The following is a 26,948-nucleotide window of genomic DNA, read 5'->3' as shown; positions in this document are numbered from 1 at the left end:
CACAAGTATGACAGATTGTTACAAGAATTCGCCTCACTACCACATCATTTCAGGTTTGATCCCACCGTATGGTATTTTGGACAAGAATCTTCTTCAATAGCTTCGAGTGGAATTGATCGTTGGAAATTGTATAGAAGCCTGTCGTGTGAGTATGAGGAGAATATGTGTAAATACTAATTCCTAGTACCTTCACATCTATAAATACACATTCATGCACCCAAATATATATATATATATATATATATATTATATATATATATATATATATATGGCCTATCCAGAAAGGAGCCATATTTTTTCAAAACAAATTTATTGCTCATTTACAATTTTAATCAGACTTGTATTCTTCAAAATAGTTCTCTCAACTGTTGGTGTCTCACTAGCAATGCTTCCCCCCACCTTTCTCCCTCCAGTTTTAAATGCACTTTCAACAGTAATGCATAGAACTTAGAGTGAATTTTCTTTAATTTATTATCCGAAATTAGCAACAATGTTGAATTCCAACTTTGAGAACAAACAAATCAATAGGGCCTAAATCTGAAGAATAGGGGTTGAGCCATTTCCTGCTTTGCTAAAATGCAACAGCTAGGTTTTGTTTGCTCATGCTTCAGGCCCTCTTCCTTCATACTGCTTCTCTTAAATGCCTCAGGAAAACGCACATAAAATTATCTATTGAACACCTGATGATGTGAAACAAACTCTTAACTATACTTCTCTGTTTTCTCTACCCTATGTTATATGTCATCTAGTGCTGACTAACAATTTCGTTTAACAGAGAGATATGTAAATTCTATATTTTCTCTCTGGAGTGACATTACTCAACAGTGTATATAGCCTGAAGATCAAGGAGTATCTCCAGGTCAAGCTGCTACCTTTCCACAATGAGAGGTCACAGTATTACAGATTAGAATGTCACAGGAAAGAATCACAAAACAGATTCTTCAAGCTGTGCCAACCAGCAGGAGACCTAGGAGTAGACCAAGAAAAAGATAGTTGGACAATATTCATAGTCTCAGTTGGTCTTGCTTAAGAAACCAGCAGGGAAGTCTAATGAAAGCTGCTTCTGATACGATCCTATGGAGAAGGTACTTGAGGACCTTATTCCAAGACTCATCTAAGAATAGTGAGCGGAGAAGATGGATGGATGGATAAATGGACTGATTTGAAATGGACACAATCACTTTTCCTTTTTCTGAAGGCAAAATCACTCAGGTGTGGAAGATGAGTAGTTGGCCGGTTGATTTGTTGGAAATGGTTTCATTATTTGCACAGGAGAACTCCAGGAACTTTCTTTTACCATAATCATCAGTATACAATTCTTGGTGATTCATGACACAACCAGCAATGATGACAATATGACTATTATCAATTTTTCAGTTAACCTGCTCAAAGTAGTCACAGAATCAGTTCCCTTTGCTCATCTGTCAATCTCACTTGTGGCAGAAGAAATTTTGGATGATGCCATATGGTTTATTCCAAATGCGTGTTTAGCTATTTTATCAAGTATTTTCATTATGTAATCCAAAAATATACAAAAAGAGAGTTAACTTAATGCATATATATTATGATGAACACATTTGTTGAAATAAACTTTATATCTTTTGCACCATAGGAAAAGGAAATAATTTTAGAGTAGCAATTAAGACATTTTCTTTACCTAAGCAATCAACATCAAAGTGACTAAATGGTGATCAGTGCTTGCAAGAGCAAAGTGTAGTGCAGTCTGATGAAAATGGAAAAGGAGATGGAAATACAAAAGAACTAAACCAACCAACAGTTATGATAGCACAGCAAGAAAACATGCAATGATAGCATTAAGGAATGCAATAGAAGTGCTGGAAAGTTGCCAACGAGACAAATGCAGATTTGTAATAATACCAGAATATGTAAAATAATACAAGAAACAGAAAAACAAAAAGAAGCTATATTGCAGAATCATTGGTGGTTATTATGTATTAAGACAAATCACAAAGAGAGATTACTGAAATAGAGAGTAGGATTGATAGTCTAGTTGGTTAAAGAATATTTTTATAGAAGCATTGAAGAACTCCTTGATGCCATGCAATACACACTGTTTTGGATAAAGGATACTTTTGATTGGAATCTGGGTAGACAGGTAGGGGTTAAAGGTAATAAAAAAAAAAGTATTTGAAAAAGAATTCCAAATTTTGGTATTTTAACACCACCATAGTTAAGAATTATTCAGTTAATACTGAAAGCAGATATACAGATGTTTATAAAGATAATTTATCAATCAGAACTTAGAATATCTGCTCTATTACTTTTCGAAAGTTTATATATATACACACACACACACACATATATATATACATGTATATATAGGTGTGTGTGTGTGTGTATATATAGCTTTTCCAACATCAAGTAACAAAGGGGGAGGGACCACCTCAGAGTAACTGAGAAAACGCCGATTATCATGTAGACACATTAAATGGATTCTATAGAGGTGTTGATGCAAAAATGCCTTTAAAAAGTAAATGATTCTTACTGTTCTGAAATTGGTACATCTTCTTGGGTCATTATTAAGCTACTGCGGTGCCCCCTACAAGAAGAGTAGAAAGATTTTAGGTGTCACTAGTAACTAAATTTCAAATTATTCAGACACAGATCATTTTTAAGACAAGTCTGAATTATTCAAAACTTAGAAGACTTAAATCAAATCCTACAGAAATATATTCATTATAGGTGGGTGCTTACTTAGACAATTTTACAAAGCACTATGTCAAAGAAGTGTGGGGGAAAATGCACCTTTGTATATTTTTATATAATATATTATAAACATAGTGTCTTCCCATTTTTTAAAAAAGAAAATACTATTTGGACTTTTTATATGGTTTTCTTTCATTATTTCATAGGCATCAGTCATTAGACTGCAACCATTATGTGTATGTGTGGGTATATCCAACACTTAAATTCCAACTTAAAATTTTGTCCTTGGGTATCAGAAATATTTAATTTTATTGCCTCATGTTATCAGATGATGAAAAACTCACTGTGATTAATTTAAACATGCTTAAGAATTGCTCCTTTTACTATTATATTCGAAATATCTAATAAGGGTTTATTTCAGAAGCATTTGTGAAATAAATGAAAGGATGCATTCTAAAGGTTATATTAGTGGTTGGTGAAGAAGCAGCTGAGCAGTCCAGTAGGATGGTTTGTTTGGATTAGTCACAAACAAGTGGAGGTATAAGAGGATTTAGGCTGTTAGTAATTATCTTACTTCTTAGTATCTACAATTATAGCAGCAAATGTGTGCAAGCACAAGAAAACAAGAAAGAACAAGGTTGATTATCTAAATGAAACCCCTTAAATGATAATTGCTCAAATAATTGTATTAGGAACAAAATAACTGGTTCCATGACAAATTTCATCTGAGCTTTTTCAATAACTATTCTTGGTAAGGTTTATCACACTGGAAATACATCAATAAACTTACTAGGAGTAAATAAAATAAAATAAAATAAAATAAACATACAATAAATAAATAGAAAAGAAAGTAAAAGAAATAATACAAACCCAAAATCAATAAATTCATTTTAGTCAAGCAAATTTATTATTTGCTTCTTTGTAATTGAAATTTTTCAAAAATTTAATAACTTCAACAAAAACTATATTGAGGAGACAGATACTCAGATGGGTGTCAAAGATACATTTAATTTGACTTTTTTCCCCATTTAATTTTTTTTCTGAATATGTATAGGGATGAGGAAGAGGAGAAGATGAAATAAGTTTCCTTATTTATATTGAAATATTACAATAATAATTAATAATTACTTTTATAGTACATTGTCATATTTATTTATATTTTTTTTCCGTATTAATACAAATGTAAATGTGTGTATGTATATTTAAATTGAGTAAGCGAGAGATTGAATAACATTGCTAGAACAAGATATCTAGCATACACACACAAAAAAAAAACAGTGCAAGGAGAGAGGGGTAGGAGGCAGCTAGCAAGAGAGAGTGAGAGAGAAAGAGAGTGAGAGAGAGTGAGAATGAGAGAAAGAGAGAGAGAGAGAGAGAGAGTGAATGAGTGGAATAAAGCAGTTAAAAAGAAAGAAGAGAAATTGAAACTAAGTGAGGGATTTAGTAATGTTACCAGAACAAGATAGCTCAGAAGGCAGGTTGTAAGAGGGAAAGGAGAGAGAGAGAGAGAGAGAGAGAGAGAGAGAGAGAGAGAGTGATAATAAGAGAGCAAAACAAGGGGAACAGGCAAAAAGTGAATGGAGAAAAACTCTAGAAATTTAACAAGATGTTTGAAAGAAATGTCATGGAAATTTAGGAAACAAATGCATAAAACAGGTGTCTAGAAATGTATCTTACATCTTGTTCTAACTGGCCTATAAAGTAGACTCAAAAATGGAACCTCTACTTGGTAGCTTGACTTACTAGAGATAGCAACAAAATCTCCTTCAACCCAAATGTCTTAAATACATAGATGGACGCACTGGATAGTGTACCAGAGGTATAGTATGCTTAGGAAAAAATGGTTGGGACAGTGACAGCGGGAATGGTTTTGATGACAAGTCTACTCAGTGAGAGCCAATTTGGGGTCAGAAAGCAACAACTAACTAGCGGATTGATTGAAAATTTTGATGAAATCTATCTTCCTTTAAAATATATTTCTTTCCCTGGAGACTAGAAGAAATGAGCAAAGTAGTCCTAATAATATTGATGGGGAAATAGATATTTGAGTGTCATGGTTGTGTCTTGGAAGTCAGAGGTGTGCGGTAGAGTTTAGACATGCAACCTTATTGCATATTAATGCAATAATGAACACAAACAACAATGCTAGAAAATAGAATATGTCCAAGATTCTTACATAAGAATTAAGCAATTTGGTACTAGATTTGTTTCAATGCATGAATTCATATCAAGAATCTTGCAAACCAAATTCAAAAACTTTATTAACTACATTTTACTAATTTAGTAAAATTTGCAAATTCCCCCAACATGGCTAAAAAAACTCATGTACTTTTGGCTGTCACATGGCTGGATACTCCTTTCAATGAGCCACCAGGGTAAAGTCATGGTATGTATATACGGGTACTGTCAGTTTATCATCATACAAGTTGGTAAACTGAAGTCAGTAAACTAACGTCAGATTGTTAATAAGACTAACAGACCAGCAAAGACAACAAACATCCAGTGATTCTAATAAATACCTCAGTGAAACTAGTAAGTATTATTGGATAATGGTTATTTTAGTCTAAACTACAGGAGAAAAAGAGGAGTTCAAATAGAAAGGAGACATAATTTTTGCTTTAGTCAATAGTTAGAAATATAGGGAGAACAACAGAACTTTCGAAAGAGCTGTCTTGGAAAACTGAAATGTTATACAAGAACTTGATGAGGGCCATGATGCATCATGAAGAGGTTGAAAGAACTAATGTATATATTTATTTGGAAAATATTTTTAAAATAGTAGAGATGTAAGAAGTAATAGATTCATAGTATAATAATGATATAAAGTGGTTAATAGAAGGTATTTTTTAAAAAGGCTGTGATGTTTAAATCGTTCCCATCATTCAAGACAGAAAAATTATAGAATTGTTTTAGCATTACTCTTTTTAATTATTAGCATAATGATAGCAAAAGACTTCACTGATATCTTAATTGCAGTTTCAGAGGATGAGAAGATAAAGTGCTAGAGTAAAAAATAAACACCACAACCAAAGAAGACAGATTTTAAGACAGTTATTAAGTGTCGATGGACATTATCATTTTGGATGAGAGCTCAGCAGCTTCTTCAAATAATTTGATGTCATCTGTTGCCTAAAACAGGCAACCAAAAAGGGTACTAGAATAATATATATATATATATATATATATATATATATATATATACCCCTATGTAGGTCTATATATGTCAAGATAAATACTAAATATTGACCTACACCATAAAAACATTTTCTCCACAAAAGTTAGAGATTACTTAATATCCATATCTGAAGCGATACAGTAATTCTTGACATATTTCGTTAAGAAGTCTACAGCTAGGACTGCAATTTGCCATCAATAAACTTACCTGATATGAAAACATTTTTGTTGAAGGATAAACTACTGTCAGAAAAATATGTAATTAATCTTGAAAATATGTCATTAAAATTTAAATAGTGAATCTGACTAACACAGATAAATTCTACACCCCACCACCATTTTATACTAAATTGGGTATTATATCTTTAGACTGAATCTAGATAAAAATAAGTTACAACTGTAAATAACTGAAATGACCAAATTACCTAAACAGCAGGAGCAATTCCTCTCCCTTTTTTTACATCTAGGCTACTGATAGCATCTAGAGTAGACTGTTTGGCAAATACATTGTTAGCCCTATCTTATATAGATTTACTTTTAAAAAGTATTCAGAATTGTCAACAAATTTTATCTCTGCACTTTCTTCTGAAAGCTTCAAGTTTGTCCTTCACTTGAAGATATTTGAATGTAAGTATTTGGTCATAAAATGTTTTCAAATGGCCTTTTTTTTAAAAACGTTATCTACAAGTATTAATTTGTTGATGATAAAATAATGCTGACTAAAGTAAAGATATCAGGAAAGCCTAAATACAGCATCAAATCATAAAGATCTGGAACGATACTGTTATTTAGTGTCTTATTATCAGGAAAATATTTTAATATTCATGACTTTAAAAGACCAGTTATTTTAATGAAATGGTCAAATATGCTTAGATAGCACGATATAGAGAACTATTTTATTCCAAGAACTATTTTAAAGGTAAAAGTTCTATAATTTTAAGTTTAAGGAATGTTGGTGTTTGAGATGCAATATTCCAAAAATAAAAAATATAGAATATATTTTATAAAAATAGTTGAAAGTTTTGAATCAAATTTTTTGTAGATAATATTAACACTAAATATCTTAATAATAATACATTTGAGGAGTTTTCCCAATTTTTTACAAGTTTAAAAATTATTGATTAAATCCAAAAAGTAGAAATATTTTCTTTTGTTTGTTTTTTTAATGGAAGATATGAATAAATAATTAAGATATCTTTAAAAAAAAAATAAAACTAGAAATATAAAGAAAACACTAATCAATTAGGACAGAAAATTTTTAAAAAAAGTTTGTTTGGTAACAGACAAGAACTAAAAAATAAAACTTGAAGAAAAAAGATATGAAAGACAATGTTCTTTATATAAAAGCTTGAAGAATTATTGTTTGAATGAAAAATATAAATCTTCCAGTCCTACCTGTGCATCAGTTCCTCGTTTACAGACTCTAGTAATGTCCTAGGAGAGAACATAAGGTAGACTAGTTATTGGCAATATAAGGCAGGCTAGTTACTGAGAACAAAACTGCCATCGCAGAAATAGTGACAATAACATGGAACAGCTTTCGAAAAGATTTACTATTTCCACATAAAAATGATAACAACCCACTCTTTTATTATTGTTCAAAATACAGCCATACAAAAAAAAAAAACTTTCTATATATTTTAACAACTTTTCTTTATTCACCATTCTCAGTTTAAATACTAGCAAAGACTACTGTGAACTTCTTTTACAAACTCTTCCACAAGACATTTAATATTAAAACTCAGAACTAATTGCAGAATACTAATAATCCTTTCTATTATAAGCACAAGGCCTGAAGTTTGGGGGGAGGGGACTAGTCAATTACATCGACCCCAGAATTTCACTGGTACTTAATTTATCAACCCCGAAAGGATGAAAGGCAAAGTCGACCCTGGCGACATTTGAACTCAGAACGTGAAGACAGGTGAAATACCGCTAAGCATTTTGCCCCGCATGCTAACAATTCTGTCAGCTCACTGCCTCAATAATAATTAAAATAATAATAATAATAGCAACAACAGCAATAGTTCTTTCTAATTCTTGGCTCAAGGCCAGAATTTTGAGAAGAGAGATAAGTTGATTATGTTGACCCCAGTGCCGAACTGGTACTTATTTTATAGACCCCAAAAATAATGAAAGGCAACGTCAACCTCAGCAGTATTTGAATTCAGAACATGAAGAACCAGAAGAAATGCCGCTGAGCATTTTCTCTGGGATGTTCATAATTCTGCCTGTTTACCATTTTAACAAAAACTGTAACAATATTAACATTCAAAGTATCACCATATCAATTTTCAGTTGCTCTAAATATCTGACTGGAAACTACTCACAAAACCAGAAATCAATGCTTGTTTAGAACAGAAATGTCTATGACCAGACATTCTTTAGTTAAGGATTTAGATTTGAAAGCTTTGATATAAGTAAACTTAAAGTAAAATACACTACTACTATTACAGTTACAAATAATAATTGATGATCTTGACTTGAGTGTTCTCTTTGACAGTGGTGCTTTTAGCTGAAAAGTTATTTTATGCTTTGAATATTTATTTAAAACCTTGCTTACTTTGTTGGTCAAGTTTAAAAATATACAGATATAGTAAATCTTTTTTATTTATATGCTGTATGGTGCACTCTGTAATTATAGCCCAATTGTGTGTGTGTGTGTATATATATATATATAATATAAAGCATTATTATACACTGTGACCTTCAACAAACTATAGTCACCAACAAATTGCATCAGAATCACCAGTCTGAAAAAGCTTGCAAAGGTTATAACCACTCTCTTTTTACTTTGTACAAAATAATTAAAAAGAATTTAACCTGCTAGCTTATAAATAGTTTCTACCAAAGTAAGGAGAGAGAGAGAATTTACTTGTTTCTACAACTTGTGCAAATGTCAACAGGTATATTACATAATTTATGTGATCACTGACAGTTTATCACGAGTTTTAATGAAGCACTGAACTAGTTCTAACTTCAGACCAGTCTAAATTATCTGCTGCTGCTAAAAATGTCTCAGAACACTCTTAGTTCAGTCTCATGCAGTACACTAGATGAAAGCTACTTATATCTCAATATTGTATCAAAACCATTTATGTTGGTGTATTAAGATTACTCGGTGGTAGAGTGGATAATAAGAGGACTATAAATCAAGAGATTCCACACTGAAACTTGTAGTATGTTTGTATTATTGGGTAGTGTAGGCATTGCTAAGATTTAAAACCAGATTATCTCTTGCTCCTCAAATACACAAGCATTTTATCTCAGGAAAGATTTAGCCCATTTGTTCAATGTCACTAAACTAAGACAAGTACCAGCTCAAAGAAGATCTTTTCACTTTAGAGACATTTATGTCTTGATGGCACATGCATACCAGGTTTCTCATAAGGAGTCAAAATAATCCAAGTGATGAGTACAAGACCAATGTGAAAATTTAAGGTTATTTAAGGTTGTAGTTCAACATAAGCTAGGTTTTTCTGGCCATTAACCTATTAAGGATAAATTTTGAAAACTTCCAAGCCCTTTTAATATCATTGGCAAAGGCACACAAATATGAAACTGAGGAACTACCAAAGCTAATTGATGAGATTCCCGACAGCTCATAATGGCCAGAAATCACTTCACTCTAACTGCTGGCCCTATAACAATGTACCTGTGTGCCCCACACTTGAGCACTACACACATAGCTGGGGGGAGCAGCTGCCAAATGTGGTGGACCACATCAAAAATATAAGACCATACAAATTATGAGTAAACCTTTACTCACTAACATATCCACATAGTGTATCTGTCTCAGCTATCATTACTCAAGCAGTTTATCCCATTCTGAATGAGCAAGCTGTGTACTTTCATCATGCTTACTGTGTCTCACCTCCAAAATTCTGGATAGAACACTTTCTCAATCCTTCTACCTCAGGACTGCAATCCTTCGAAGCTCTAACATGTTTTCTCATGTTTTCCCTATAGATATCAATCTGCAGAAATTCAAGCTGGAAATCAACTACATCAACCTCATTAGCATGGGAAAGCCTGCAAAGGTTATGGATACCTACTTACGTTCTCAGACTAAAATGTAAACAAAATTAACTAAATAAAAAGGATTGGCTTATACCTAGTGCAAGTCAGTCTAGTAAAGAAATCCCTATGTTCAGTTATCGACTAGGAGCAGTAATTAGCTAAAGATGAGATGAATTGGCTTAATTGAAAATCAAGTTTGTGTTAGGCATTTGGCTAATTGAAAGATTACAGCTACTCTCTGACATCAACACATACACATAGCTATCTATTAGGCTAACATGTCAGCAAATGTGAAAATTTCATGAAAAGCTGTTCATAAGCTAAACTGAATCTGTAACATGTCTAAGAAGTAATTTATTGTTTTCCTATATGATAAAAATTTTTTTCACCATCTGAGATACTTTTAATTATTTTGTCAAAATGTCAAGGAGCATTACCAGACAAATGGTACTGACTTAACAAAGATGAGGTGAACAGATTTACTTTATCATGTCTCAAATGTTTTGGTTCCTAACATGTTCTATTTGTAATTGCATTTCAGAAAATGAAGTCCAAACACTTCTATGACAGAAACAGAAGGTTACCAATATTTCTCTTTTTAATTTTGGAAGAGGAAGGAACTGTGCCCAATACCTTTTCTGTCACTCACAGACTGAGGGATCAAATAACTAAAAAAAAAATTAGAGTAAATGGTATCTTATTTGAATAGTTCCATGCTAGAAGGTGATAATGTAGAGGTAACATAGGTGTTCAAAAGAAATATAAATTCAAGGTAAGGAGAATGTTTGAAAAAAGTTTTTTGAGAAAATGGGGTACTAATGGAGTTGATGTATGATAAAAAGAACATGAATTAACTGGCTTAGATAGAGGAAGAGTAAGCAGGTTCAGGATATATTCAAGTCACAGGTAATATAAGCAAGATATGATACTGCTTTATAATGTTTCTTCAGAGGTGTGTTTGTGTGTTTGCACATAAACACATGCCAACCCAAAAGTGTGGGTAATATAGTAAGTGTGAGACACATTTGTGCTTCACAAAAAGGTAAGCTTGAGGTACTTTGTAGCTCTGAAGAAACATTATAATGCAATTATAGCTTTGAGGGTGAAGGTTGGGTTCTATGACAAATTGTGGAAGATTCCTATCTTTATCATGTGTAGTTAATAATATTTCAGCTGAGTATTTGTCTTAAATAACAATCCACTATTTGAATGAGTTTTGTTTCCTTGAGATGTGCCTGTATTTTGACATTAATAAAAAATTAAAAAATAAAAAGAAAGAAAAATAACTCATTCTCCAAAAAAAAAAAAGTTAATAAAAGATACATAATTTTCATATCTGAAGTAAAACAGATTACAGTTGATACTTATGTTGAGAATGAAGAAATATTTTAACCCTTTCATTACCAACCTGGCTGAAACCAGCTTTGGTTATGTAGTATAAATGTCTCGTTTTCAAAAGTTTTGAATTAAAATCTTCCACTAAGCCTTAGTCACAATTTATGTTCCTAACATCAGCTTAATTATAACTAAGTTATTTTACTAAATTCTTTGTTATATTTAAAATAATAGAAAGAAACACAGAGCATCTCAAAATAAATACAGTAATGAAAGAGTTAAACCACTTAAATCTAGTAGGTCCAATAATACATGCAATGGAGTTCAGTGAAATCAATTTAGAAAGACCCATTATTCCCCAAACTACATTCATTGAAGAATTTAATATTGCAAACTAATGAAACTTTTCACTTTTAGTGCTCTTCTGCTTAGTGGTGAAGACTTAATTTAGATGAACGAGATTCTTTTAGAATTCAGTATCTTGGCCATGGGTACAATCACAGTAATGGTAACTGAAGACATTCTATTGATATAAAGAAAGCAATAGTAAAATATACTGTGGTTTGTAACTTATGCAAATGTTACAAGGATACTAAAAAAAATTACTTTACATTCCACTCTCACCCCTTCAAATAACAGTTTATTTTACAAGTAATAACTTTAAGAGTATTAACATCATAAATTACTAAGTTAATAGACACTGGATAGGCAACACTGTTGCATCTAAAATATTTAGTTCTTAGTGGCTAAATCCACCAATGTCTTAGAGTTTACTATTTTAAGCTGCAGCAACATTGAAATTGATGAAATTAGTTTCTAATGCTTAGTTCAATTCTTCTGCCTGGAAATTATTACTGTAATCGACCAAAATCCTATCAAGAGAAAGTTTTATCACCATTAATGCCAAAGAAGCTAATATGCTCTACAAAATCTCATGATTCCCACTTAACACTAAAGAAACTGGAGATATGTCCAATGGAAATTTGTGACTCCAAACAAATTTAGCAAGATTTGTTTTATTACAATTGACTTTTATGAACAAAGCCTTTAATGAACACATTTTGTTGAAGAAACTGTAATTATTAAGTGACAAAAATCTGTGAGCTAGAAAATGGATACAAACTGAAACTAATTTTAGAAGATGAAATATCTGAAATAAGAAATATAGTAAATTGTTGAAAGAAAGAAATAATAAAGCAAGAACAACTCAACTAGATGAGCCTTAATGAACTAAGAGACATGAGCAATGCCAAACTAAGAATCATGCTAATTAAAAGAACAAGCAAGTTTTAAGGTTTAACAAAGAAATGTTATATATAAGATACTAAATGGTTTTAAGTGTCTGACTACAGAAGAGATAACAGTGCCAATTGTCAATGAGAACAGCCTTGAATACAGCATCTAAAATAACTAACAATATTGGATGCTTTCAATTACACAGTAAGTACTAATGGCAGTAGCAGTAGTTGTAGTAGTAGTAATAGTATAGCTCCTGTAAAAACAAAGTCATTGAGAAAACTAACTATCAGAAAATTAAATATTCCGTTAAACAGCACCATTTCTTTGTACTGGGTAGAAGTACTTTACAAAAATGTTTGTCAAAAATAGCTTAGATGAGATATAGTGTTAAAATTAAATTGCTCCAAATCATCACCTTCCATCATCACCTCAAATAATTACCTTATGATCTGCTAACCCAAGTATATTCTAAATGGATAGGGTTTGCTTTGTTTTTTAAAAGTAGTATTTAAAACAAGACTTAATTGAAATCAAACCTTTCTTTTAGGTGGCTACATAACAAGAGCAAAACTAAATGGTAGAATGTCTGATGGGGAAAATGCAATCACCCAAGAAAAGTTCAGAAAGATAACATGGAGCCATATCCCACAGTTGTATGACAGTGGAAGTATCCATGACTTATTTATTGAATAATGAATTAGTTACTAAAAGACATGGTTGTTAGCAGCATAGAATCAGTTTTCATTTTTTTTTACAATGGGATTTTAAATAAATTATGAAATTTATTTCTATGTTATTGCTCTATATTAAAATTAAAATAATCTATCCTGATAATTAGTTCAAAGAACTAAAGAGTGGTGATAGCTTACAGAAGTGACAAAAGCATCCTACTTTTATGAAGTCTAAGTTCATAACAGTTATTTTCACTCTGAGAATCTTTACTATAATTTAATTTGGTGAAACAATACATGAAGGTTTCAATACACAAAATTCAAATATTAGGTAATGTCAATATAACAAAAGCTAGAACAAAGTTATCTGGAGTGAGGTTATTAAAATGCAGCAAATCAGTAAAATAAATATATACAAAAAAGGGTGGTTTAGAAGCCAGTAAATTGTTCCAAATGACGTCTGCTGAAAAAGATGATTTGATGACATTTTGCAAGAGAATAAATTCTTAAAAGATCTGGAGTTATAGATTTGAACATTTTCAATTGGTTTTAAACAAATTTAATCTGTTATCGTATTATTAATATTATTATTATAATTATTATTTTTTTTTTTTTGTAAAACATATGGTTTTGTTATGTCATAGAGAGAAAACAAAACAGATTTTTATTAAGATTTAATTCTCAAGATGAAACAACTCAAATCTGGAAATCAGTCAAAAAAGCAATTAAGATATTAATGAAGTTCAAAACTATTACATTATATTCTTTTTTTTTAAAAAAAAAGCAATAACAAAATGAATCAAACATAAACAGTATATCATTAGTACCTAATGAAAATATTCATAACGAAATAGTGAAGAAAACTTACTTTTTGACATCACCATATTCTGGCCATGGTCTTGCAGTATCATATTGATCTTCCTAAAAAAATATATATATAAATAAAATTGAACAAAATAAACTATGTTCTATTGTGTCATGCTTATGAATAACATGCAGAATAAGAATATAGTCAAACTGAATAACATTAAACAAAAGAAAAGAGAGGCAGAATTGTGAGGAGATTGGAATGCAATTTTTATCACAACCTTTCTAGAATTGGAAAATGCATAACTAAACCCTGAAGCTTGCTACCAATGTTAGGTCTCATAGTCTCTGATCTATTCTGGTGAGTCTACAGACAGAATATACAAGAATCTGCATCCCAAAAACTAGCCTTCCTTTTTGGGATCAAAACTACTTCAGTTCTGATCAATGAACAACTACCTACAAAGGAGCACTGTTGTCACATCTGAGACAGTATTGTTCACATACATACATCCTAGATTCCATATAAAAGACTGCCATTATATTACATGTGACCAACAAATGTTGTTTCTTATTTCTTTATTGCCAACAAGGAGCTAAATGTAGAGGGGACAAACAAGGACAGACAAAGGGATTAAATCGATTACATCGACCCCAGTGCGTAACTGGTACTTAATTTATTGACCCTGAAAGGATGAAAGGCAAAGTCGACCTCAGCGGAATTTGAACTCAGGACGTAATGGCAGACGAAATACCGCTAAGCATTTTGCCCAGTGTGCTAACATTTCTGCCAGCTCGCCGCCTTCAATGACCAACAAATATTGTTTCTGTTTTTAACCTTTTCTCATGCTACGACAACAGCCTAAGCACTTCTTGATGACTTAGCTGTAGACCAATTCCACACCCAACTCCCAGGTCTTTCCTCTCACATCCAATTCTATAGAGTAGCAAAATTGTTATTCCTTAGAACACCAGCATTCCTTCTGCTCATGTCCTTCCAGATGTTCAAACTAACCACTGACTATTGTTTTGAGCAGTGTTGGATGATCTTTAACTCCCCTAGATGAAGGCATTTAAAAACTTTTAAGAATCAAAATAGATTCTATCAAATGTAGAAAACTTTTATGCAATACAAAAGCAATGAAAGAATTTGGTACTAATTTTGAAATTGAATTCAGAAAAAACAGTTCTAAATAAATTTTCAGTCAATTGTTTACCATCACCATGTATCTTGCCTGTACAAGAACATCTTTAATTAATCATGCAGTTTCTAAGACTAAAAACGTAAACCAGGGTCTCCAATGTATGATGTAGCTAGGGATTTTGACAGGTTTTCAAGTAAAGGATAAGGAACTACTTACCCTTTCTGTTTGAGAATCTCTTAATAATGGACCAACTGAAAGTAAAGAAAATATATAAGCAGAGTTGTCAAAAAATTAGGTAAAATGTTAACTTAGATGTACTAAAAATAAAAATAAAAGATCAAGTTAAAAATATTGTTTATGAATTCATAAATCTGCTGTTTTACAGCAAGGAATAATAACACTAAATTCTCTCTCAACTTTGTCCTTCCCTCTGAATTTGATTGGATTTTATACAAATAAACTTGTGGAAAATTGAATAATAATGTTACCTGGAAGACACAACAGAAAGCTTGTTGAAGTAAGTCCTTCCCAATTTAACTGCATAATATATTTGGTAAGATTCAAGTTCTAAAATACTGATTTTAAATTTTGGCACAAGGCCAGCAAATTCAGGTGCGGGGTGGGGGGTGGAATAAATTGATTACATTGACCCCAGTATTCAACTGGCACTTATTTGATCAACCAAGGAAAGCTGAAAAACAAAGTTGACCTTGGCAGAATTTGAACCCAAGACATAAAGCTGGATGAAATGTTGCAAAGCATTTTGTCCAACATGCTAATGGTTTTGTCAGTCCTATAAATATTGAATTAGCTTTCATCTCATTCCTTTACTCAAGCTATAAAACTGATAGGAAAGTATGTCCCACTATTACTTTATGTACACATTTCTCTTCTTCTTGTCATTCCTACTGTCTAGCTCCACAAAAGATCTATACCAGACACTTTTCCTAATATTTCTTCTTCAGACTATAATTTTCCCAAATTTCTTTTCTGTCTCTGGTTGTCACCTCAAACACTAAACTGCAGAAGTAAGTACTGCTTATGATTAAGTGGAGTGTGGCACAATGATATTTTCTTGATGCGAGAAGTGTTTGTGTGCATGGGATGTCAGGGTGGAGGAGTAACTCTGACGGGGGGGAACATATGGTGGTGCTCTTTGAAGTAGTTTGTCTGCTTTGCTCCTTGCCCAACACCAAATTCTTGTCTGTGGCCATGAAGCTGTCTGCATGCAACAGTAGCCACAACTGGGTAAATGGCTTTGGGTTAGGAGTAGATGATGCATGTAGGAATTGATAAAAAGATGAACAGAAAGCGCTCCATTAACATGGCAATAGTGTGATCTGTTAGAAAACTACAGTTCTAAGAGATAGAGAAAGAAGCTCATAGGCAGTTTGACATAGCAGACAGGTTGAAACTTTTGCCAATATTAAGGGCAACGTAACAGGCTTTCACTAAAGCAAAAATCCACAGAGGAGTGTAGGTCACCAGTGGATTTGGTTTTACAGAAACTTTACTAATGGTCAATAAAGAGAGAAATTCAAGTTATTGGATGATATTATTATTATTACCAGTTTAATATCCATTTTTTCAGCTTTGGCAACACAGTATCTTGTCTTGTACTTCAGTTCATAGTCATCTCATTAATGATATAATGATTAATTAAATTAAAATAAAATGAAACAATCTTTGTGGTACCAGTGCCGGTGGCACGCAAGAAAACCATCCGAACGTGGCCGTAGCCAGTACCGCATCGACTGGCCTCCGTGCTGTGGGCACGTAACAAACACCATCCGATCGTGGCCGTTCGCCAGCCTCATCTGGCACCTGTGTCGGTGGCACATAAAAACACCATCCGAGCGTGGCCGTCTGCCAGCCTCGTCTGGCACCTGTGTCGGTAGCACATAAAAAACACCATCCGAGCGTGGCCGTTCGCCAGCCTCGTCTGGCACCTGTGTCGGTGGCACATAAAATCACCCACTACACTCTCGGAGTGGTTGGCGTTAGGAAGGGCATCCAGCTGTAGAAACACTGCCAGATCTGACTGGCCTGGTGCAGCCTTCGGGCTCCCCAGACCCCAGTTGAACCGTCCAACCCATGCTAGCATGGAAAGCGGATGTTAAATGATGATGATAATGATGATGAAAATGAAACAATCACTTACTTGTAATTTCTAGACTATTTCTGTTTTTAGGAGCACGACTAGTATTTTCTGAGGATATTCTCTGAGGCACATTCTGTAGAAATCCTTCATCATCTACTTCAGTAAGATCACTAAAATGATGTTGTGGATTACGGGCTTTTTCTAAAAGTTCTTTCGTACATTTTCTGGATAAATAATTTTGGTGTAAAAAGGGATGCTAAAAAAAAGAAAGCAAAATAAGACACATTAATGATAAAATATATATATATTTAAGCTACAATAAGCTGTTACAAACGAGTTTCATTTCTCATACAATAAAATAGTGAGTGATGATCTTGTATGACTTAACTAGCGGCATTGCCTGGATATGTAAGAGCCCCTGGAGCAGACATGATGCTCGCTGTGAATTTAAAAAAGTTCCTGCCAATTTGAGAAAGATATTGTCGAAAATATGTCATCTTGAATTTGAACGCGATTTCCCAAAATGGCATGATTTTATCAATTTTTTCTGATGGTAAGGTATTGCATGGAAAACTAACGTCAGAATTAAGTTTCTTAGGGTAACATTAAGCTTCACCATGAGTTTGGTGAAAATCGATTGCAAGTTGCGAAAACTACAACAGAAAATGTGTTGCAAATAAAAAGCTTAGATTCTCGACCCCCATGCCGAATTTATCGATTTTTTTCAGAACTGGGGGAACTTTTCAAAATTTTCGCTGCGTTAGTTTTGAATTATGACATTGGGCTATGTGTGTGTCAAGTTTCATCAGAATCGGTTGAAAGCTGTGGTCAGGGTGAGGGTACAACCTGACAGACACACAGATACACAGACAGACAAACTGCCGTTTATATATAGAGAGATGAAGTCAGTGAAAATGGAGCTTACCTCTAATAGTCTGTCAGCGGTAGGCCGTTTTTTGGGATTTTTTGTTAATGCAACTTTTATAAAATTATGTAGAAGAGGTGACCTGAAATACACACAACAAAATTATAAAATATGTTTTGGAAACAAAAATGTCTAACTGTATCAATTGCACATATTTAAAATAACTTATAAATTTCCATCTACATTTATAACCAAGATTTTATTCTGTGTTCTCCAGAAATTGAATATCAATAAGAGGGTGATGATTTATCTCCTGCTATTGGCACTGTACTATGCCTACAGTTTAGTCTAAATATTGTAGAGTGACAGAGCTCAACACAAGTAGCACTGCCATAGGATTGTGATTTCATTGGCTTTTAATGCTAAGTTGAATTCCAGCTGACAGAAGAACTACAAACAATAGTTTGGTGTTACACATAGGGAGAGAGTTACCTTAAAATTACTTAGTAGTAAAGAAACTAAAGTTGCTTTTGCTATTTCATATTATAATTAGAGAACAACATTGTTGGTTGGTTATAAAATTCCAAAAGTCCAATATTGGTTCATTGCATTTCTGATGGTGGGAGCAACAAGGGAATGCATCCAGCTCCTGTTAAACAAATATCAAAAGGGACTTTTGCTAAAAGAACACCCATTTTCAGTTTTCTTGTCAATATATCTGTCACTGAAAAATAGGCATGCACACACACACACACACACACACACACAAACACACAGAGCTTCCACACAATTTCTTTCTTTCAAATTATTAGTCAAGTTGATATTATAGCAGGAAGAGATTTGTCCATGGTGGAGTACAGTGGGATTGAACCCATGACCTTGTGGTTACAGAGCAGTCAACTATACTTGAGTAGTTACTGACAGGCTAACAGAAACAACAACATACTACTTGTTATTCAGTGATGCAGTACAAAGCTATTAATTTATTGCTGAGAGATACAAACTTCTGTTAGCACCAACTTCAAACATCATCTGCAGCCAAATTCACCTTAAAACACTTAGTCTGCAATCCCAACATTGACTTTATAAAATGGAAGTCGTTTGAACACACAAGTACCATGTACTAAATTCCATAACAGAAATATCCTTTATAAGAACGCAGGAATCAATATCAAATAATTGCAAGTAAAGAAATAGTTGTTTCAATGCATGTTAACTTCTTACCATTTGTTTTTATCTTTTAGCTGTGGTGGCTTAAAACCACTCTTTGACATCAGAAATAAAGCTCTGAAAATAAACAGATAAAAATACATTCATAACGATATTTTTAAATATTTTCCTCAAATACAAAATTCCTAGCCCCGATAGATAAACATTTCCCTGATAGTTATAGAGATACAATAATTGACAAAAGATGTTCCATGATAGTACCCTACAGCTGTGGTCTGAATATCATCAGCCAAGTACCCCTACCTGTGTCCATGGGTCATCTTGCCAAGACTCCAGTTCCCTCTGTGTTGTGCTACATATATATGATAAGCTAAGCTCCTCTTTTCAGTTCCTTCTTTGATGTCATCAGTCTGTAGATGTTTCTGATGGCCTCATGCTCTCTTACCCAACACATTTTATGTTATGATGATCTTGGAGGCAATGACATGTGGGGCATTCAATGTCCTACATATGATAGCTTTGTGGACTTAATTCTTGACAGCAGGTGTCTTTGGACTTTCAGCTTTTCTAGTACTGCACTGTTTGTTGCACAGTCTTTCCAGCTTATTCTGCCCCATCTGTGTAAAATTCACATTTCAAAGGCTTCTGTCTTCTTTTCCACTGCTGTGAACATTGTTCAAATTTCTGACCTGAACAATCAACCTAATATGAAACATTATTTCATGTAACCCAATGAAGATATCCACTCCAGGCTGCAACTTCAAGAACCCAGATACATATCCATTGGACCAGGCATGCAAGGTTAACTTAGTTGTTTATGAAGCCAAGGTCACTTCTGTGCTGTTAAATAAAGGAAGTGAAAGAAAAGGAAACAAATCAGACTGTGCAAAAGGGACTTCAAAGAGAGATACACTAATTACCAGTCATCTTTCAAATGTAAAGAAAAGGAAAAACACAGAGCTAGCAAGTCATATCGGAAACCTGAATACAGTATATCACACAGTATTACATGGAATATCTCAGTGAGAACTAGGCTACACATTAACAGGTCTTAAAACTGCAGGTTCTGTATAGCTGAGAAACATACATCCTTATTAAATTGAAGAACAGCACCAACCCTCTAAACTTGATATCTGAAATCTTTACAACATGTATGCATCTTGACAAGTTTCTGTTACTAAATAGGAAGATGCCATTCACCACCAGATTAGACATATAGCTTAACACAGTATAGCCTTTCCCTCATTCAACAATTCCCACCAGGCATAAACAGTCAACAATATTCCTCATTTAACCCTTTTGATACTAAACCGGCCCCATAGCTGGCCGAAAAATTTTTTGGTTCAAAAGACCAACCTGGCTGAGAGTATCCGTTGTAATTTAAATGTAAATTTGAACACAAATCTTGTTAGTACATTCGTGAAAACACGTGATTTCACTTTACTAACAGTTGAGTCATAGTATCTGACATTGTTTGACATGATATTTGAACTCTGGTGTTGCAGCTACCCTCCTCAATGGGTGAAAGGACTGCTCATTCCATGTTCAAGCTCTAAACCTTGCAATAAAAGAATCTCAAATGTGCAACATTTCCAAAATCTCTGCACAACAAACTTGTCTCATTGTTTGGAATGAGTGTACTGTCACATCGTGGAGCTCCAGAGATACTTGACTGTACCCTCCAAGATAAAAAAAAAACAATAGCATGCTCATGAGAGGAGTAACAGTTCTTCTTCCAGGAGATTTTCATCAAACAATGCCAGTTATCCCCAAAGAATCAAAAGCTGATGAGGTCAATGCATGCTCCAAAAAATCATACATTTGGAGACATGAAAAAACTTCATCTTACAAACATCAGAGTGCTTCTACAAGGTGATCATACAAACTTCTTAAGATTGGTAATGGAATCTTAACATTCAACTCAAAACTTCAGCTACATGAAATTACATGTGGTCAAATGATATTTTCTCTTCAGGATTTTATGGATAAAGTATTTCCTAATTTATCTGTCAATTACACTGATGTCAATTGGTTATGTGAACAGCTATACAAGATCCAACTAATGAAATGGTAGATAAACTCAATAATGAACTTCTTCAAAAGTTAACAGACACATCAGAAATGACTTTTCAATCAATTGACAAAAGTCGATCAAGATCAGGTTGAATTTCTGAACAAACTTAAACCCACTGGGATGCCACTGCATAACTTGGCACTAAAACCGGGTGCTCCCATTATATTGCTTAGGAATCTTGACCCATCTCACCTGTGTAATGAAATTCGCTTAATTGTTACTTCCATGGAGCCCCATGTCTTACAGGCAACAATCATAACAGGTAGTCACAATGGAGAAAATGTCTTTATTCAAAAAATTTTCACACCTGCAGATGCTCCATTTGAATTTAAGATGCTTCAGTTTCCAGTCAAAGTAAGTTTTGATATTTCAATTAACAAATCTCAAGATCAATCCCAAGGTGGTTGCATTTGATCTCTCTGCTACATGCTTCTCCCACGGCCAACACTATGTTGCTTGCTCACGAGTTGGAAGCAGCAACAATTAGTTTATTTTGACACCAACAAAAAAATTACACAATGTATATTATTTACCATGAGGTGCTTCAACACTGGCAGATTTTCAGTTTGAAATTTTATTATCATTACAATTTATTCTTTTATTTACTTCAGCCATTTGACTGTGGCCATGCTGGAGCATCACCTTTAGTCGAGCAAATTGCCCCCAGGACTTATTCTTTATAAGCCTAGTATTTATTCTATAGGCCTCTTTTGCTGAACTGCTAAGTTACAGAGGACGTAAACACACCAGCATCGGTTGTCAAACGATGTTGAAGGGACAAACACAGACACACAAACATACATATATATATACACACACACATATAAAAGAGAAAGAGGGACGAAGAAACAAGAGAGAGGGAAAAAACAGAATAGAGAATAAAGAGAGAGAAAAAGAAGAGAAAAACCAAAATAAAGAACCTATTTTAAGAAAGAGAGAGAAAAGGCTGAACTGGACAACCTTAAATGGAGTGAACAAGAAATATTTAAATTATTCAAGTGGTAATGTATAATCATACAAATAAACAAGAGATAGAGAAGGAAGAAAAGAGAAAAAAAATGCATAGAAACAAGGAGTGGCCAGTCTGTAAAGACACTGACTGAAACCAATAGAAATTGGAAATGAATAAAAACACAAATATACTTAATAGAGGAATATGACTAGGCCATGCATGACCTTGGCATAATTGTTTAAAAACATATTGTTAGGTACAAAAGTGTAGATTTGTACAGACATACACTCACATGTCAGCACATACATACACAGACCCCTGCCACAATATACACTGAACTGCAAAAGCAATGTGAGATGTGTGTAACTGTGAAATATGTTTTAATTTCATTATGTCAGAGATAAATTTTGTTAAATCTGATAAATTCAATTTCATGTGTTCTGGTAGTGTATGCCCTCCCTGAGTGTTCAAAACAGCCATGCACCATCAATATATGGAGTGCATGAGGTGGTTCACAAAAGCCAGTGACACTTGTGCCCATATCATGAGGAAAGCTGCCCCCAGTTCCACACAAGTTGTCGGCCTTGGGACCACCTGGTTCAGCTCTCTCTGGATTTAATCCCTCAGATGTTCAATTGAGTTCAAATCCAGGCTGAGAGCTGGCCATGGCATCGTTCTGATGATGTGCTGAAGCAGGAAGTCCATGGTGATTCTGGCCATGTGGGAGGGAGCATTGTCCTGCTGGAACACGTGACTATGGTGATGCACAAAGAAAAGCACGATGTGAGGTCTTAGGATCTGGTCAAAGTAGTACTGTGCTGTGATGCCATTCTCTCTGCCTGCACCAAGATTTTGGAACACAAAGGGCTCAATTTTCAAGGTGTTTGAGAACTATAGGGTCTCAATATATGTTGATGTAAGCACTCTCTTTCAGGTATCCCCACAAGAAAAATCCAGGCTAGCCAAGTCTGGGGAACGTGAAGGCCATTTAAAGTAGACCTCACACATGGTTCCAGCAAGATAGGGCAACTGCTCATACCACAAGAGAAACAATTCAGTTGCTATGGCAGTGCTTTGGAGAGAGAATAATTTCTCATTTCAGCAATGTCAACTGGCCTCCACGCTCCCCATACTTGACTAACCCAGATGTTTTCTTGTGGGGATACCTGAAGAAGGGGGTTTACGTCAACAAACCGGAGACCCTGGTGCAACTGAAGGAGAACATCAATAGAGAAATCAGAGAAGTGAGGCCTGAAACGCTTGAGGGTGTTATGGTGCAAGGTTTGGAAAGAGCACGGACATGCAAAGCCAAAAACGGCTGCCATTTAAGCAATGTCATTTTTCATATGTGATGTAGTGTTGTTGCAAAATTTGACTTGTGCATATTAATTTCCATTATGTCCTTTTTACTGCATCAAAATTTCATGCATTTATTTGTCAAGCTAAGGAAGTTATTAAAAATTGAAACCTGTATATAGACACCACATATACAAAAACATACATATTAAACCATTGCTATTTGCTGAAAATATTCAATCATTTTGGGCTTTTTTTTAAAAATATTTTTACTAGTTGAATCTGGAGGAAAAGGCATGGCCTGTGAGTTTCTCCCTGAGGCTAGTGAGCCTGATGTCATTAATGTTCTGCTTAAACAACTGTAGGTCAACACAAGCAGAAAAGATATGAACTGGAAACTTTTAGAGAATGGATGTACGAGGGAGAAAAAGCTGTGCATAAGGATTAGTGCAGTGCCAAGAGGATTGGATGCAGCAAGAATGACAAGAGGTGGAAAAACAAACAAAGTAGTATGGAGAAGATATGAGCCCAGCTAATTCTGAGGAATAGGGAAAATAAAAGGGACAGTACACTTGTGGGTCAGGGACTGGAATGTATTCATAAGTGATTAAATAGCTATTAGTCAAGTGGTCTTTTTCTGAATATAGTCCAGAATGCTTATATGTGTGTCTGTGTAGTAGCAGTACCCCATTGTGAACCTTGTAGAGTATCAGCAACTATTGAAGACAGATATAGCTTTGGGCCCTGAAAACAAAGGCCAGTCCTAGCTATGCTAAGGATCTGCTTTTACAAGGTGAGACATTTGGTGATAGTGAAGTCCCATGTTTCAAGCAACTGTGAGGGTTTTAACTGAAGGTCTTCTATGTTGGGTAGAGATGCGGTGCAGTGTTGTTTTCTTAATATTCGCGGTGTTTGAGAACTATAGGGTCTCAATATATCGAATAATATGAACCAAAGTGAAATAGAAGACTGTAAGAGAACTGTCAAATAAGGCAATTATGGCTTTAAATCAAAACATATTTAATAAAAATCTTAAGTAACTCACCTCATAGGGTGTAGATCAAACATAGGTGGTTGAAGCTCAGCTAATTCTATGGCTGTGATACCAACGGCCCATATATCACACTGTTGATTATACCCCCCTTTCCTTTCAACTGCAGCCACTTCTGGTGCCATCCTGTAAACAGTCAAATAAAAAAAGCAAGATTTACAATGGTATACTGATTTAAGATGGTAGTTAAAGTAAAGTTTCATCCTGACAATCCAACAATTACAGTGGGATATATACTATTCTATGTTGTTTGTGACTTGTGGAGAGATTCATGTAGACATAATCCATAATGAATCTAATAATTTGTTTGTATACTAATGTTGTTGTTGTTGCTTTGTTAAGCCAAGTAGGGTATCCGTGAATGTTATTTGTGTGTTTGTGTACCATAACACCTTTGCATGTTAATGAATATGAAGTATGTTGAAGTTGTTGAGAACATGATGGCTATATTTTGTTATGCTAAAGAGAAGGGATTAAAGAAATTGCTTCTTTTAGTTTCCTTGTTTTTGAGCCAAAGTGTTCCTTACAGCGTTGCACTAGATGTGCAGCTAAGTGTAGCTGATCGTGTTTATTGCATTCTATAGTATTTTACTGCTTGCTTTAGGCTAACATTAGTTACTTCTTTCATTAACTTGTTTCAGTCATTAGACTGCGGCTATGCTGGAGCACCGTCTTGAAAAATTTTTAGTTGAATGAATCAACCCCAGTACTTATTTTTTTAAAGCCTGCTAAGTTACATGGACATAAACACACCAACACCAGTTGTCAAGCCGTGGTGGGGGACAAGTGTGTATGCACACACATGTGCACACGCGTATGATGAGCTCCTTTCAGTTTTCATCTACCAAATTCACTTACAAGGCTTTCAGCTTTATTGATGTCTATAGTAGAAGACACTTGCCCAAAGTGCCGCACAGTGGGACTGAATCTGAAACCATGTGGTTGGAAAGCAAGTTTCTTACCATACAGCCATACTAATAAAATTATTAGCTTTTTGCTACTAAATTGTATTTTTGTGTGATAATGACAATGTTTTTTTTTTTTATGGTTTCACTAATTTTTATTAGGTTAGCAACTGCAACTATGTAGTTAAGGTTTTTATGTTGCATGTGATGTGGAATAAATTTCTATGATTTTGAAATTGATGTTGGAACCAGTGTGGATTAAATTGTTTTTCTATGTGTCTGTTCTTGTTTACTGAATGATATTAAGCCTTTAGCATTTAAATCTGCCATATCTGGCCCAAAATATTCTACCCTGTTTTATGTTCAAACTGGCCAGACCCAATCGCTTGCATCTACCCTACAATGTCATTCTAAAAATAACTATCACATCATTCAAAGATAATGATTAATTCAAAACAATGTGAATAAATAAGCAGTACGTTTGAAAGAGTAATCTAAATGCTAAAGAGTTTATAAATGCTCTTCTGCATAAATTTACAACATCAGAGAGAATTAAAGACAATAAACAAAAACAATAATAATAATAATAATTACCAATATGGAGTGCCAATGAAAGACTTTCGTTTACACATAGTAACTGTTATTTGAGCAGAAACACCAAAATCAGCTGAAAACAACAAAAAGAAAATCATTTCAATAATCACTTATTTAAAAATATATCAGAAATAAGGTCCCCCCCACCATCCATATTTGTATAACAGTAGATCTATGGATTAATTTTTTTTAAATGTTAGATCCAGGTGAGAATATTTAGCTGTAGTTCAGTTCAATTTACATAATGCTAAGAGGAATACAACAAAGCCCCCCCCCCTCTCCAGCAAGAACTCCTATCTTTTTCTAGTGACAGCTTTGAAAGGATTTGTGCTTTACATCAACTTTGGTAAGAAATTTATTCTATTGATTTGAGCTGAATTGAAACTCAAAATATAAAATCAATGGCTCTAAAATTACGATTGGCACCTTATAGATACACTCATTTCATTAATTTTAATATCTTTATATTATGAATTCAAGGTTGTCTCAATCATGTGTTGTGGGATAAATTTCTATAATTTTGATATTGATGCTGGAAACATTATTGATTAAATTGTTTTTCCATGTGTCTGTTTTTGTTCATTGAATGATATTAACCCTTTAGCATTTAAACCTGCAATATCTGGCCCAAATATTCTACCTGCTTTATGTTCAAATTGGTTTAAATCAGTAGTGCTCAATAATTACTCCTTAGCATTTAAACTGGCCATATGAGGCCCAAAAATTCTACCTCATTTATGTTCAAACTAGCCAGGTCTGGCCTCTCATACCTATACTACAATGTCATTCTAAAAATAAACAATCACATCATAAAAATCCCAAAACTACGGAATAATGCATGATTAATTCAAAATAATGTGACAAAATAAGTATTATAGCTGA

The 26,948-nt window shown here is 33.8% G+C and overlaps 1 protein-coding gene across 4 annotated transcripts in view; it reads right to left on the bottom strand.

Annotated features, from left to right (window-relative positions):
* LOC115217294 (mitogen-activated protein kinase kinase kinase kinase 5) overlaps positions 1-26,948 on the bottom strand; it is a 137,517-nt gene that overhangs the window by 45,278 nt on the left and 65,291 nt on the right. Inside the window, exons 7-15 of one of the 4 annotated variants that reach the window (XM_029786937.2) lie at positions 26,067-26,139; positions 24,562-24,693; positions 19,249-19,311; positions 18,085-18,166; positions 17,220-17,415; positions 15,275-15,309; positions 13,975-14,027; positions 7,237-7,275; positions 2,507-2,560 (exon numbers count right to left, since the gene is read on the bottom strand). In XM_029786937.2, the coding sequence (XP_029642797.1) occupies positions 2,507-2,560; positions 7,237-7,275; positions 13,975-14,027; positions 15,275-15,309; positions 17,220-17,415; positions 18,085-18,166; positions 19,249-19,311; positions 24,562-24,693; positions 26,067-26,139 (727 nt within the window). The remainder of the gene's footprint in view (positions 1-2,506; positions 2,561-7,236; positions 7,276-13,974; positions 14,028-15,274; positions 15,310-17,219; positions 17,416-18,084; positions 18,167-19,248; positions 19,312-24,561; positions 24,694-26,066; positions 26,140-26,948) is intronic. The other 3 variants (XM_029786939.2, XM_029786938.2, XM_029786940.2) reach the window with 3 other exon arrangements.

The sequence above is a fragment of the Octopus sinensis genome, linkage group LG11 (assembly GCF_006345805.1).
Source record: "Octopus sinensis linkage group LG11, ASM634580v1, whole genome shotgun sequence".
NCBI classification, from domain to species: Eukaryota; Metazoa; Mollusca; class Cephalopoda; order Octopoda; family Octopodidae; genus Octopus; species Octopus sinensis.
This window is presented reverse-complemented; position numbering and strand designations above follow the sequence as displayed.